Below are 16222 nucleotides of genomic sequence, written 5' to 3'. Positions count from 1 at the left end.
AAGAAATGAGATGCCTCCTGACTACTACTCACTGCCTTTGGAGGCTGGTAGCTGAATGTGGGGGGCACAAGGTGTGTGAAGGGCCCATGGTAACTGGGCCAAGTGGGACCGGCAGTGGGCAGCCCAGCCCCTGCAGGTAGTGGGCAGCTTTGGCCTTGTGGCTGGAGGGTGACCTGTCAGGTGGGGATCCCACGGCCAGCTATACATAGCCAGCCAAAGCTTCTTACTGGAGGAACGACTTTCTGCCTCCTCTGCGGGTCCCACCCGAGGCCAGAAGGCTGTCCGTAAATCCCCTGGAAGTCAGTTAGTCCCAGAAAGCAACCGAGTGTGGCGGCCACAGGCCCGACAGTCCCGGAGCTGCCCTGCGTCCTTCCTCGGCTGTCCCCTAGAGCAGCGGGAGCGCCCTGCCTCAGCCATGGACATGGGGGGCCTGGACAACCTGATCGCCAACACGGCCTACCTGCAGGCCAGGAAGACGGACTCGGACAGCCGCGAGCTGCAGCGGCGCCGTCGGAGCCTGGCGCTGCCCGGGCCGCAGGGCTGCGCCGAGCTGCGCCAGTCGCTGTCCCCGCAATTCCACAGCCTGTGCGAGCAGCAGCCCATCGGCCGCCGCCTCTTCCGAGACTTCCTGGCCACCGTGCCCAAGTACAGCGAGGCCGTGGCCTTCCTGGAGGACGTGCAGAACTGGGAGCTGGCCGAGGAGGGGCCCTCCAAGACCAGCACGCTGCAGCAGCTGGTGGCCACTTGTGCGCGTGACCCGGGCCCCGAGAACCCACAGTCCTTCCTCAGCCAGGACCTGGCCACCAAGTGCCGGGCAGCCGCCACGGATGAAGAGCGCAAGACCCTGGTGGAGCAGGCCAAGGCGGAGACCATGAGCTTCCTGCAGAAGCAGCCGTTCCAGGACTTCCTGGCCAGCCCCTTCTACGACAGGTTTCTGCAGTGGAAACTCTTCGAGATGCAGCCCGTGTCCGACAAGTACTTCACCGAGTTCCGAGTGCTCGGGAAGGGCGGCTTCGGGGAGGTGAGTGTCTAAGTACCAGGCTTTTCGAGGGGTACAGAGGATGGACAGGCTGGTGGGGTGGGGTTTTGCCATATATATATATATATATATATATATATATATGGTGCCAAGTGGGGAGGTTCCCCAACCCCCTCCCCCCACCCCTTCTTTGATGGCCCTAGGACACAAATACAAACGCTGCAAGAGAGAATACCCAAGTGTGGACTTGACCAAGAACCTCGATCATGGTGGCTACACCTGGAAGGGCCGAAATGCCCTGGACACTGGAAAATGACAGCCACATGACAGGGGGGGCCTCCTTCTTCTCAGCTGTGGTGATGGACCTAAGGCCTTCAAGTCAAGTCCAGAACCTGCTTTGCACCACTGCCGGGCCCTTCTTTTTAAAGTAGAAAACCTTTTTTTTTTTTTTTTTTTTAAGAAATGTCCTAAAAAAAATCTTTATTTATTTAGTTTTATGTGGTGCTGAGGATCCAACCCAGTGCCTCACTTACATGTGCTAGGCAAGAGCTCTGCCACTGAGCCACAACCCCACCATTTTTTATGTAAAATTCACATAACATAACATTAACCCATTTTAAAGTGGACATTTGGTGGCATTTAATGTATTCACTATCTTTTGCCATAATCCCCCCTGGCCAGTTCCAAGACATTTGCATTATTCCTGTGCCCATCAACTGCCCCCACCCCTCCTCCTCCAGCCCTGGAAACCCACTCTGCTGCCTTCAGGGACTTGCCTGCTCTGGACATTCCAGATGGTATGTGATCCTATCTGCCTACCATTCTGGAGGTTACTTTGCATTTCTGCTTGTCGCAGTACTTCATTATTATGGTGGAATTATATTTCATTTCATGGATATACCATGTCATGTATCCTTTCATCTGTTGGTGGATACTTGGGTGGCTTCTACCCTTTGGCTATTGTGCAAAGTGCTAGAATGTCCAAGTATCAGCCTGAGGACCTGTTTTAGTGTGTCATGGGTATATGCCTTGGAGGAGAATCCGGGTCATGCAGCAATTCTGTGTTTAACCTTTCGAGGAACCAACAAACTCCTTCCCACATTTTACAGTCCCACCTGTATTGTTCATTGCTCCAGGGTTACTATTTCTTCACATCCTGCCACAGCTTGTCATTTCTTCATCTTTTTTTAAGTCTGACTGACCTGCCCAGGTGTGATGGCACACGCCTGTAATCCCAGCAACTTTGGAGGCTGAGGCAGGAGGATTGCAAGTTCAAAGTCAGCCTCAACAACTTAATGAGGTCCTAAACAACTTAGCAAGACCCTGTCTCCAAATAAAATAATAAAATGGGGCTGGGGATGTGACCCAGTGGTTGAGCACCCCTGGGTTCAATTTCTGGTACCCCTCACCACCAAAAAAGTATGGGCGACTTAGCCAGGTGAAACAGGGCCTCCCTATAGTACCCTCGCCACCTTGAGAAGCCTCTTCCTGAAAGCTTCCCTCTTCTCAGAAGCCTGCCATCCAGGTCCTCCACAGCCCTTTGAGGTCCCCTCTCCAGTGCCACCGGCTTTTACGTTTTTCCCCTCCCCTTCTCTCTCAGGTGTGTGCCGTCCAGGTGAGGAACACGGGTAAGATGTACGCCTGCAAGAAACTGGACAAGAAGCGGCTGAAGAAGAAGGGTGGGGAGAAGATGGCTCTCCTGGAGAAGGAGATCCTGGAGAAGGTGAACAGCCCTTTCATCGTCTCTCTGGCCTACGCCTTCGAGAGCAAGACCCACCTCTGCCTGGTCATGAGCCTGATGAACGGGGGAGATCTCAAGTTCCACATCTACAACGTGGGCACGCGTGGCCTGGCCATGAGCCGGGTGATCTTCTACACGGCCCAGATGACCTGCGGGGTGCTGCATCTGCATGGCCTCGGCATTGTCTACCGGGACCTGAAGCCCGAGAACGTGCTCCTGGATGACCTCGGCAACTGCAGGCTGTCCGACCTGGGGCTGGCCGTCGAGGTCCAGGATGACAAGCCCATCACCCAGAGGGTGAGTGGCCACCGGCGTCCCAGAGGAGGGGAGAGGGCTGTTCTGCCCCCGGGGCTAACGGAGCCGAGGACTTAATTCTTCCGATTGCCTTTGGGTGGTCACCTTGGATGGAGTGAGTAGAGTAAGAGAATGAGCTTAGCGGCTCTTTGGGGGCAGGGGAGCCTCCTTTGCAAGCTGGGGATGATCCAGGCCTCCATGGTAAGATGAAAAGAGCCGAATCCGCAAAGTCCAGGTGTGTGCCACCAAGAACCACCCCACGGTGCCAGCAGGGGCCTGGCTTTCCTTCCCAGAAAATAAAGGGCCTGGAACCCTAAACCTCCACCATCCTAGTAGGTAGATTTTAATAGGGTGTTAAATAGAAGCAGCTCCTGACACCTAGTGTATTAAAAGTAAAGTGTTCCTTTACTGTTACTGAGTGTGGGACAGGGGAATGTCCTACACGAGAAGAAGGTGAAATCTTAAGTGAAAATATATAGAATAGAATGAAGGCAACTAATATATATTTTTGGTTTGGTTTGGTTTCCTTTTTCTGGTGCTAGGGACTGAAGCCAGGGTCACTCTACCACTGAGCTATGCCCCCTGGCCCTTTTATTTGTTTTTTTTAATTTTGAGACAGGGTCTCACCAAGTTGTTTGAGGCTGGCCTCAAACTTGTGATCCTCTTACCTCAGCCTCCCTAGTAGTTGGGATTATAGGAATATATCACCACAGCCTGGCGACTGATGTCTATTTTGATTAATTTGGTTTGAGGTGACTTGTTGAGAATTCTTTGGTTAAGAGGGGGATTATAATTCAGTAATGAAACTGTGGTGTCTGTGTCAAACAATAGGATTGAAGAAGCAGGGGATATTAGAGATCTGAAGATATTTGGGGGCCTACTGGGTACGAGGGTGAGGGGAGAGGAGGCTCTTGCGCTCTAGTGAGCAGCAGGTATAGAACGGTGGGTAGACTGGCGTGTTTGGTTGTGATCCTCTTGTCTCTGAGGCACCCGTAGCCTGGCGGCTGGAGATGTTCAGGGGCACTGAGACCTGTGATCTGGTGCAGTAGAGAAAGACCTGGGTAGACACGGGGTCATCATGGGAAGCAGCAGTCACCACAGTCACTTGGGAAACAGGTGGGGAGGAGGACCAGGGACATAAGTTGAGGAACATGTAAGGGCTGTGGAAGAAGAGGGGCCGGAGTGAGTTTCAGCTGTGTATCATAGGAAACCCAGTGGCACACACAAGCCAGGTTTATTTTTTCTTATGGAACAACTTGTAGAGATAAGAAGTTTCCGGCATTAATTCAGCAACTGCAGGATGGTTGAATCCCTATCTCTAGAATTCTGGCCTCTTCCATGTGTTGCAAGGTGACTGCTCCAGCCCCAGCCAGCAGGACCATCTTCCAGGCAGGAGAAAGGAGCAAAGGTCAGAAGTAAACGGGCATGCACACACCAGCGGAGTGTGCCCTCTCTTAAGGAGCTTTCTTTGAAGCCCATCCAACAGCTTCCACTTTGATCCTCATTGGCTAGGACTGTTACCTGACCACCCCTATCTGCAGGGGAAGCCAATAAATAACATTTGGAGGGGCTTGAGGGGGGTGGTTCTAGTTAGTAAGGAAGAAGAGGGGCAGGATGTTAGCCTCCTTGGGACTTGAACATCTCCAGCCACCAGGCTACGGGTGCCTCAGAGACAAGAGGATCACAACCAAACATGCCAGTCTACCTACCAGGGAAATGGGAATGTCATGAGTCTACATCAATCGACGCATGAGAACGGAAGTGTATTCACTCATGGTTTTGAATTTGCAGTGTCAGCTTTGTGGAGTAGAAACTCCTTTTGAGTGTTCCGGACACAGGTCATGCTAAGTGTCGCTCTGTCTCCACCTTGCTGGAGGATCGGGACACACACACACACACACACACACATACACACACACACACACACACACACAGCTTTGTCCTTATAAATCCCTTCTCAGTCTTCCTTGGGCTCTGTGCTGGGCCAAGAGAGTGTGTTTAAGGATGGTTCTTTCACCGCCTGTCTGTTGAGCTCTCTGGCTCTTTTTTTTTTTTTTTTTTTTTTTTTTTTTAGAGAGAGAGAGAGAGAATTTTAATATTTATTTTTTAGTTATCGGCGGACACAACATCTTTGTTTGTATGTGGTGCTGAGGATCGAACCCGGGCCGCATGCATGCCAGGCGAGTGTGCTACCGCTTGAGCCACATCCCCAGCCCCTCTCTGGCTCTTTTGGAACCTGCAGGAAGCTATTTGCCCTTCAGCACCATCCGCCTTAACCAGTGCACTCAGTGGAGAGGGGTACAGCTCCGAGACCTCTGCCCCTTTCCCTCTGCTGCCCTTCTGCCCCATGAAACCAGGGAGTTTCATGCTCTAGTCCCCAGGTCTGCCACTGAAGCCCGGGGGCCATGGACAAGATTCCCTGTTCACCCCTCCACAGAGCTAAGTAAACCTCCTGAGTTCCCAAGTATTGCAGCTCCCAAGGGGATTTTAGGGTCTTTTTAAAAATATACCTTTTTTAAAAAAATGTTTATTTATTTAGTTAGTTAGTTAGTTAGTTAGTTAGTTAGTTAGTTTTTTTCCGGCGGACACCACATCTTTGTTTGTATGTGGTGCTGAGGATCGAACCCGGGCCGCACGCATGCCAGGCAAGCGCGCTACCACATGAGCCACATCCCCAGCCCTACCTTTATTTTTATTCATTCATTTTTATGTGGTGCTGAAGATTGAACCCAGGGCCTCGCACATGCTAGGTGAGCACTCTACCACTGAGCTGCAGCCCCAGCCCCTTAGGGTCTTTACATTCCAAATATTTCACAGACAAAATGAAAAATGATGTATTTTCAGGGTGTCTGTAGTCACATACACTGAGCTGTGAGGTCAAGATACTATGTGGAGGACTGGGTGGCGGCCGCTGGCTCTCCGGGTGACAGGCTTACATGGGAGGAAGCGTGCCTGGCCATGGCAGTCAGCATGTGCCCTGACTCTGCAGTCCTTCCAGAAAAGGAAGGGCTTTTGGCTTGGGGAGCTGGCTAGCTCCTTCCCATTCAGGGGTTCGGTCAGCATGTAAGTTGGGATCTCTTCTGCCATGTGACAGAATAGTAGATTCTGGTATGGAAACTCAGTGACTTCAGGGACAAGCTCTGTAAAGGTCCCTTGGCCTTCTCCTCCTTGTCACAAGGTGGCTGCCAACTCCTAACACTGGGGCCAACTGATCCGTTGATGTTAAAGGACCTTGTCCTGGTGGGACCAACCATACCACAGGAGTCCTTCCAGTACGGGTCCAGAGGTCAGAGATAGCAAAAGTCAGAAATTTAAGGCATGAGGGGCTGGCTTCAAAGATGAAGGGCAGGTGGTCCCAGAGGCTGAGTGCTGCCTCTGCTAACAGCCAGCAAGGACATCACAGTGACAGCCATCACTGAGTGAGCCTGGGGGAGGCCCTTGAACTCAGGATGGGACTACAGCCTGGCCAACGTCTCGATTTCAGCCTTGTGAGACCCTCACCAAAGAGCCCTGCCCTGCGATGCCTGAGCTTCTGACGTACAGGACAGCGAGCTAATAATGGACGGGTGCTGTTCTAAGTCCGTGACAATTTGTTGCACAGCAATAGAAAGTTCATATGAATAATTTAAAAAGGAAGGTAGCCAGGGGAAAGAGATTTTTGTATGCTAGCAATCAAAATTAGTGACGAATATACCAAGGTGCCAGACAGGGTGAGGGGATGTTCTTTCCTATTGGATCGGAACTCCTGCCATCTACTGTAATGGGACTGGAGGTTTGAACAGGATGTGGAACTCTGGACCTGACTCTTACAAGTTGGAGAGTCTGCCCCTGGTCTGAGCTAGACCTCCCTGCAGGGACACAGAGCATTCCAAGCTTGTGGGGAGACCATGGATGAAGTGCTTTGGGTATCAATCAGTCTGTAGGCAGAGGGGAGGCACAGGAGATGTTTTAATAGGCAAGTGGCACAACCAGAGTGAGTCTGCCTCCTGCTGCCTGAGGAGAATGGGTTGAGAGAAAGGGATCCAGCAAGAGTTACCATAATGGTCCACCTGTGAGGTAATGGGGAGCTGACGTCAGGCCCTGGCCTCTGAACAGTCAGTGTCCCCTGGCCTCTCACCTGGGCTCCATCAAGACGCAGATCTTTAAATGTGATTGTCCTCAACAGCATTCGGAGTGCATGGGCCACTCTTTTTTTTTTTTTTTTTTTTTTTAATATTTATTTTTTAGAGGTAGTTGGACATAATACCTTTATTTATTTATTTATTTTTAACGTAGTGCTGAGGATCAAACCCAAGGCCTCACACGTGCTAGACGAGTGCTCTACCACTGAGCCACAATCCCAGCCCCTGGACCACTCTTCAAATTATTATTTTTTTTTCTGCCATGTAGGGTTCCTTGGCTATTGGTGAGTGGACACTGACTCAGGGAAGTACTTCCAGGGAAAAAGGGGCCAGGAAGCTCTGTCCAGGCCTGAGAAAGACTAGGGCCAACTTGCAAAGGGAAGGCCAGTGCTCGAGGTAGCCTTGGGATTGAAGTCCTTGGAGGAAAAACTTGTAAAGTCAAAAGATTAACATGTGGAATAAGTTCCTATGATTTAATGTATTACCAGTCGGGGTTCTTACGGCGTAAAACTAAGACCCTTAAGAAAATGAAGCTAATGCACTAAGAAGCCCAGAGGCTTAGCCCCATCCCAGTGTCCGAGCAGTGCCCCTAGGAATCCCCAGCCCGATTCCCAGATCCAGCTCTCTGTATTGGCCTCACTCCCAGGCAGGCCCTCCCCCTGGGAGGCACGTGTGAGGCCTTGGGTTTGATCCTCAGCACTACATTAAAAATAAATAAATAACGGACAGCAGCTCTGTCCTCCCCACTGAGCAACCCCACTGGAGAGAAGGCACTTCTTTGGGCAGCTCGGTCACACGCCCAACTTCAGTGTCCAGAACTGTCCTGCCTGTCCCTGAAGCCAGAGGAAGGATCTGTCCTACCTCAGTCTCATGGATTGAGAGCACAGCAAATGTATTCTTCAAAAGAGAATCAGGATGGGAAGATAAAGAAGGGGCGCCCAGGAACACAAACAGTGACTGCCCCCAGTAACTAATGACACTAAATGGTCTGAAAAGTATAGAAATGTCTAACTCCTTAATCAAGGGATGATGGGGTCTAGGTCCTTTGCAGAAAGGCTCTGAGTGAAATACTGCTATGAGGTCCGTCTTACAGTAGGAAAATTGAGATTTACCCAAGAGACTCACCCACAGATATTATGGGATAGGAGTCCAGGTGCCTCAGATTCAGAAGTGCTTCCTTTCCACTGTACTGAGTTCATGCCCCAAGGCAGACGTGACCTGTGATCTCGATGCTATAAAAAGCCGGCCACTTGGGGAAACTCAGACAGGGGCCCTGTTGGCCTTAGCACCATCTTCTCAGAAACTTCTGAGCCAAGAGAAGCAAGTGAAAGAAGAAGTAAATGCACAAGCCCAAGTGCAAAAGAAGAAAGATAAAGCAGAGGTCCAAAGAAACTTCTAGACTCATGCCCATGGAGGCCAAAGGAGCAGAAGTAAGGAAGGAATGCAGGAGGCTGGAAGACTGGGAGGCTGGGGGGCTGGGAGGCTGGCGCAGGGCTTGGACTGCATGCCCCTGTCCACAGCCCGTCTTTAGTGGATCTAGAACTTCCACAGCCATCCATCACTGAGACCACCTCTGAGAGACCCACCTCGTTCACACCTGAACTGTCCCTGTTGGTCCTTGGCCCTGGCCCTGTGACTTTCTGGACTAAGTCTCTTCTTGGCTGTGGCCGAGTACAACACATGTACAATAGATTATCTGCTATCTTAGCTAAAGAGTGTCTTTTTAAAAAAAAAATCTCATTATCAAGCCAGGCGCAGTGGCTTAGGAGGCTGAGGCAGGAGGAGCGTGTGTTCAAAACAACTTATCGAGGCCCTAAGCAACTCAGTGAGACACTGTCTCTAAATAAAATACAAAAAAACAAAGCCCGGGTGTGGTGGCTGGAGATGTGACTCAGTGGTTGAGTGCCCCTGGGTTTAATCCTCAGTACCAAAAAGAAAACCAAACCTCATTAGCATATTGTCCCAGTCTGGCCTGATATGGACACAAACCGAAAGCCTAACTGAACCTCTGGCAAAGGAAGATTTGAGAAATGAATGTATCTAGGGCAGGATGGGGACAGGTGTCTGAGAGCCAGGCTCCCCTCTCCCCAAGCACAGCGTAATTAAACGTGGTCCCAGCCACTGTCCACACCCACTTGCATGAAACCTGATTAAGTGCTTCTGCTCATGTTAAGCTGACATCTGCACACATACAGTAAAACTGGCTAATCAGTTTTTAGAAATTCTAGGCAAATAAAATAGGAAATTGGATGGCGGGACTCATTTTGGAACTTTTCAAATTCAGCATTCTATTTAGAGCACCGTGACCTTCAGATTTCAGGCACTATGAGTCATTAAAATTTGCTATTTTGTAAAGGATGGGAAGGAGGCCCAACACAGTGGTGCACGTCTATAATCCCAGTGGCTCAGGAGGCTGAGGCAAAAGGATCATGAGTTCAAAGCCAGTCTTAGCAACAGCAAGGCACTAAGCAACTCAGTGAGACCCTGTCTCTAAATAAAATATAAAATAGGGCCAGGGATGTGGCTCAGTGGTAGAGTGCCCCTGAGTTCAATTCCTGGTACACCCTCCCCCCAAAAAAGAATGGGAACGAAGTTAGAACAGTGACCCAAAAACTGCGGGCACACACCTATAATGCCAGCAACTTGGGAGGCTGAGGCAGGTGGGTCACAAGTTCAAGGCCAGCCTCAGTAATTTAGTAAGGCCCTCAGCAACTCAGACTCTTTCTCAAAATAAAAAATAAAAAGAACTGGGGATGTGGCTCCGTGGTAGGGCACCCTGGGTTCAATCCCATACCAAAAAAAAAACAAGCAAAACAAAACACCTCATTATGTGTTTTGTTACCTTGCCCGTCTTAAAACTTCTGACCAACTCTTCATGTTCAGAGAATAAAGAGAAACAGAGGTCAGGTATTGCATTTATGGTGAAGCCTCTTTTGTGCCAAATAAAATGCTAGAGACATAGTGAGTAAGTGATCTCTAAGAAAAAAATCTCTGAATGTGTTTCCTCGAAAGTTAACGTCTACATTCATCACAATCATCATGACTGTGCTAGTCAGTTTTCTGTTGCTGTGACAAAATGCCTGAGAAAAGACCTGAAAGAAGGAATGGTTTATTTTGGCCATGGTTTCAGAGGTTTGAACCCATAGTTGCTGGACCCTGTTGCTCTGGGCCTGTGGCAGCATAATGCATCCTGGTGGCAGGAGTGTGTGGTGCAGGAAGACTGCTCACCTCAAGGGGTTGAGAAGCAAAGCAAGAAAGGAGAAGCAGCCCAAGATCCACTTCAAGAGCACGCCCTCAATGACCTAACTTCCTTCCACTAGGCATCACCCCGTAAAGGTTCCACCTGCTCCTGATAATGCCAGAGGCTGGGGACCACATCTTCAGATATGGGCCCTTGAGGGACATTTAAGATTCAAGCTATAACAATGAACTGGCCCTGAGATTTTTTTTCTCCTTGAGAATTTACTTCTGAGAACCAGTTTGAAAGCCACACGGGAGAGGAATTCTGATTACTTCATAACCTTTTGATCTCACCAAAATAATTACCAAAATCATCAATCAAATTTAACTTATACTATTGAACCCAAGGTCTTGTGCATGCTAGGCAAGTGCTGTACCACTGAGCTATACACCCAGCTCAATTTTTAGTAATTTCAACTGCTACAAAAATTTCAAATCTATTCTCATCATATTTACCACTATAGGAAGGTATGGTGGTATATTCCTGTAGTTCCAGCTGTTTGGGAGGCTGAAGAAAGAGGAGCATTGGAGCTCAAAAGTTTGAGGCCAGCCTGAGCAACACACGGAGGTCCTATCTTTAAAAAAAAAAATGCAGGGGGCGGGGGAATTCCACAATTAAGGACATTCATAAGTATTTATTACAAGGGCTGGTAGCTCAGTGATAGAGCACTTGCCTAGCAAGCACTAGGCCCTGGATTCAATTCCCAACACCACACACACACACACACACACACACACACACACACACATTACTAGTCTCAGAATATTTTGCTGTTGCAGCACTGGGGACCAAACCCAGGGCCTCAACAAGGCAAGTGCTTTACCACTGTACTACATCCCAGCCCTCAGAATTATTGTTAACATTCTTTCATTCAAAATGCATTCATTCACTCATTTGCTCACACCGTTCATTTGAGTATTTATCTCTTGCCAGGACTGAGTGACAGAACAATAAGAAAATTAGTAGACATGATTCCTGCCCTCAGGGAGCTTACCGTCTAGTGGGGGAGATGGAACTGAATAATCACTCAAGTGAATGCAAAGTGTCAGTTCTGATACAGGCTAGGGAGACGGGATACGTGGGATTCTCTGAGGAGGAGTTGATTTCATAGGTGAGGCTCAGAAAGTTAATCACATGGGAAATACTTGCCATCAGAAGGACAGAAGGGATTCCATTCAGCAGTGTTGTTGGATGGGAGCTCAGAGTGGGTTCCCTGGATCAGACAGATTTCCACAGGGAAGGTTTATTGGAGAGCTGTTGCATGAAGCACATCCATGAGGAAGGCCAGGCTGGGCAGAGGGAGAAGCTGAACCCCAACGAGGGAGAACCAAGACCTTAACCAATCCTCAGGGAACGCTGGAGTAGGGGCGGCCCTTCAGAGTTGTCTCAAATCGAGGTGGGGCCCAGGGTTTGGTATCCCTACAGGAGTCCATCACTGGTCTTGAGGCCCTGAAAGGGCTGGAGCCTTGGGAGACAGGTCCCTGCTGCAGAGGGCAGTTCCCAGGAGGGTATAGCTGTGAGCCCTGAGTAGTCAATGGCCCTGGCCAGGCCTGGCGATAAAATTTGCAGAACTGAGTGCAAAACAAAACTGTGGTGTCACTCATCTGATCCTCAGGAGAAAGCTCTCTTCCCGGATTGGCGAGCAGCCACGGTGTCTCTTATTTGCTGTCTCTCCTCATACTCCTGCAAGCTGGGGCACAGCTGAGCAGGTGGAGACCATCACAGTTGCCCCAGTCCCACCCCACAGCTGGATCTGAGGAAGCAGGTGCCTGCCCTCAACCCCCTGCATGCAATCCAGTCCCCACTGGCTCAAAGCAGGCAGCAGTCCCTGGGCTGGGGCCGGGGAGGTGGGGAAGCAGACAGCCAAGAACTAGCCCTGGGAGCCCAGGAGCTGGTGGGAGGTGGCGGGACTGTGTGTGAGCCATGGTGCCCAGCTCTGGCACATGCTCCATCATCTCAATGGACTTTTAAAAAAGCACAAGTTCAAGGATAAGTTAGTACAGACATCAAGACTGCCAGTGCACAGCTTTGAGCCCCAGCGTGGAGATGCATGAGAGCACAGGGCCCCCCTTCCAGGACTCTGGAAGCTGGCCTGGTCCAGCAGCTGGCTGTTAGGGGCTGAGAACCGGAACAGGGGATATGGGCAGAGCAGCCACTACCAGCAGGGCAGAGCTTCTCAGGCCCTGGGAACAGCCAGCACAACTGTCTGATGTTCTGGGGAAAAGAAAGGAAGCCAAGAGGTGAAGGGCTGGTTTGGAGCAAGAGGCAGCGGGGCTGCCAAGGCGCTGGAGAGGTGGCAGGGCCAGGCGGAGCGGGCCGGAGCAGGCCCTGGTAAGGTGCGCTGCCAGCCTTCAAAAGGATTTAACCAAGGGGGCAGCATGCTTAGAATTTTGTTTTGAAAAGATTACCCCAGCTGAAGTGAGAACAGATTAGAGGGGATTTAGGTGGATTGTGGTCATCTGTAATCCAGGGGAGAGAGGGTGGCAGCCTGGGCCACAAAGGGGCACTGGAGACAGAGCACAGTGTTCGCATTTGGGAGAGATTTCAGAATGAGTGGCCTCCATGGTGGTCTAGATATGGGGTTAGGGTGTCAACATTTGCAGAGCTGAGTGCGAGGCCACGTTACAGGCATAGGCTGTGAGAACCCACCAGGGAACCAGGCAAACAGATCCGTGGGACTTTGTGAAGTCCCAGGAGAGCTAAGAGACTGACAAACACGTGGGCAGAAACAATATAGTGTGGTCAGGGTCATCTGGGTAGGAATATAGGAAAGTCACTCAGCCCATGTGACATGGAGTCACAGGATCAGGAAGGGCTTACAGGGGGAAATGACAACCGAATGCAGGTGCAGAGGGCAAGGAAGAGCTAGATAGATGACGAGAAAAGAGAAGAGTGGTAAAGAGCTCAATCACAGTACAGAACAGAATGGTTCTGCAGCTGCCTTGAATGCAGGGTTTTTCCCCTCCACACCAAAGCAAGCCATCAATTCTTCAGTGGGCATTAGCTGGTATCCCCTAATTAAATTGTTCTGACAATTTCTACTTGATAATAATATCCCACAAGATCTGTCTCAGCCCCCAGGACTGCCAGTCCACCTGCAGATGCCAATCACAAACCTCAGGATGCTTGGCGGTGCTTCTGAGCAAACCACTAGAAATTTGAGTTCCCAGAGAGGTCTCACTGGGTCCCTATCCAGTCTATCTGTCCAGGAAGCACAATTACCGGTTTATTATAGAGGACATTCCAAAGGATACAGATAAAGAGACGCATAGGGTGAAGTATGGGCAGAGGGACCAAGAGCTTCTGGGTCATATCAGGGCATGCCACCTTCAGGAATCTGCACGTGTGTTCAGCTATCAGGAAGCTCTCTGAACTCTGTCCTTTTGGGTTTTTATGGAGACTTCATTGCACCAGCGTGACTGAAGCATGGACGACCACAGTGAAATGAGATTGGACAGATAGACTGGGGAGGGACCCAGCGAGACCTGTCTGCCCAGATTCTTCAGCATTCCTTCCTCATAAGTTCAGGGCAGGAGCCTTTTTGAAATGAATGACATTTTTTATCACCTACTATCAGAAAAGGTGGGTCAGAGGTTGCTGGGTTTTCTTTTTTTGCGGGGGGGGGGTGTGAATTGGGCCTTATGCATGCTGGGCACATATTCTAACACATCTCCAGCCCTAAAGAATTTCATAGTGGTCAGCAGCATTAAGGCAGGGGTGGGAGAAGATGAGATTTTCTGTGACCTTCCTTAAGGAAGAAGTTTTGAATCCCAAAACAGGACAAAAACCAATGCAAGACAAAAATCATCCTTGAAGGACAATCAGAAAGAGGGAGTTAGGATGAGGTTAAAAATCAGGGGAGTGAAGCAGGGGCTCTTGGAACTGGGTAGGCAGGCATGCCGTTCCATGACGCTGCAGGAGTAAGACGAGATTGAGCCAGGAAGCCTGCAGGGTGCAGAAGGAAGAAGCAGTCATGTAAGAACACAGGCCAGGGACCAAAAGTTAATTCATCATCGAATCTGCTACAGACACATGTTGAAACTCAGAGTCCATTTCAATTACTGGCAATGAATGGAATATGGTCCTTAAGGTCAATGAGATAGAAAGAGCCTGAGGTTTTGCCACTTTCTGTGGCTGCTGTATCCAGATTCAGATGTGCAGGCCTGTCCCTTGCATGGGGCACCAGACCCGGGAGGTGGGGGTCTGCAGGATGGCTGACATCCAGCTGAGGCTCTGTGCACCAAGCCATTCAGAGTGAGTGCCTTCTAATCAGCACTGATATTCAGCTAGGCTGGCCACAGCCCAGCATGCGCTAGGCAAGTCAGCTCTTCTTGAGCCTGTTGAATCCTTACTGTCTGTTAGGGTTGATGAGGATGAAGAAAGAAGGTAGGGCCAGGGGTTCGGTTCAGTGGTACAGCCCTTGCCTAGCATGCTCGAGGCCCTGCAAAATGACTGCACAAGAAACCACGTTCTAGAGGCTCAATCGCAGTCTCCACTGTTACAATCCTGTATCGCACTGTGGCTGCTCAGGACTTTGCTCCTGTGCCTTGTTCTCTGAGAGGCACAGGGAGCCAACAGGATCCCGGGGCTGCAGCTGAGTGTGTAGCTGGTGAGGGAACCTCCAGGTGGAACTCAGGCATGGCAGTTGTCTTGTGTCCTCACGGCTTCGGCTACGTGGGTTTTCATTTGTGGTTTTACTCTGAAGGCATTAGAGGCACCAAGGAAAATACGTGTCAGCCTGCCGCTGGGTAGAACATCCATACCCCGGCGGAACACACAAGGGCGAGAATGGTTGCTATCCCTGATTTCAGAGATATGCCAGGCCCTCTCTTTCAAGCTGATGGAGTCAAAGCCTTCTGGGTTTTCTGTCTTGTGTCCCTGCCCTGCCTAGAGCCACCAGAATGGAGGCTTGGTGACAATGTGGCTAACATCTGTGGACACCATGGGCCAGGACTTGGGAAGGCACCCATCACTCTAATCTTCATCACAATCCTTTGAGGTAAGGGAGGCTAAGGCTCACCGGGGTTGAGTGACAGGCTAGGAGCACCAGCTAATAATTGGCAGAGCCAGTGCCCGAGCACTTCACCCTTAAGGGTTGGGGAGGGGGAGTCGGCTGGAATCACTGCAGAAAGCATGACTGCAGGCACCCCCTTGGGGCGCTCTGAAACAGTGTCCTCCCAGGGTGTCAGAGATCGCAGGAAGCCCCTCTGGCCCGCAAGTGCTCCCCGCCCAGGAAGTGGCTGGCAGAAGACAGATCAACCGGTCGTCAGGAGCAGAGTGCGAGCCCCCGGGTCTGGGAAGCCTGGGGCTGAGCACGCGGGCGGAGCCTCGAGCTAAGTCCCCTGGGGTCCAGGGCAGCATTCCTCCGAGGTCTGCAAAGGCCACCGCTTAAAGGCGCAGAGGAGCAGCTGGGAACGAGAACAAAGCGGCCAGGCCCCCCTCGGAGGAAGGAAGGAGCGAGCCCCAGGAAACAGCTGAGAGCGCTAAGCTCAGCTTGTTTTTTTCCTCTGCTCAACAGTTCTCCTGCCACGGCAAACAAAAGATGTACATTCTGATTCCCTCTTCTGTTTGGATTGTGCTGTCGACTGGATCTGCTCTGTGATGAGCCGAGGGGAAGAGGCATCCGCGGGCGACTTCTTGCTCGGTTGGCCACTGCCGGCTGCCCGCGTGGCGCAGAGCTGCCTCCTCGGCCTCTCCCTGTCCCTGCCCAGCGGTGTCGTCCGAGCCAAGCCGGCCTGGCCGCACCGGAGGCCCCCTGCACGGGCATTTCTTTTAATGATGGAATCTCAAGCTGCCCATGTTTCAGATTGAGAGCTGGAGGTTGACTCGTGACCTTGACCTTGAAG

At 50.8% G+C, this 16222-nt stretch overlaps 1 protein-coding gene across 1 annotated transcript in view; it reads left to right on the top strand.

The window, feature by feature from the left end:
• The first annotated feature begins 415 nt into the window (after nt 1–415).
• Nucleotides 416–16222, top strand: part of Grk7 (G protein-coupled receptor kinase 7) — a 35329-nt gene continuing 19522 nt past the window's right edge. Inside the window, exons 1-2 of the mRNA XM_076867810.2 lie at nt 416–1021; nt 2580–3017. Of these exons, the coding sequence (XP_076723925.2) occupies nt 416–1021; nt 2580–3017 (1044 nt within the window). The remainder of the gene's footprint in view (nt 1022–2579; nt 3018–16222) is intronic.

The sequence above is a fragment of the Callospermophilus lateralis genome, chromosome 10, assembly GCF_048772815.1.
Source record: "Callospermophilus lateralis isolate mCalLat2 chromosome 10, mCalLat2.hap1, whole genome shotgun sequence".
Classification (NCBI taxonomy): domain Eukaryota; kingdom Metazoa; phylum Chordata; class Mammalia; order Rodentia; family Sciuridae; genus Callospermophilus; species Callospermophilus lateralis.
Note: the sequence above shows the minus strand (reverse complement) of the source record. Positions and strands in the feature narration are given on the sequence as shown.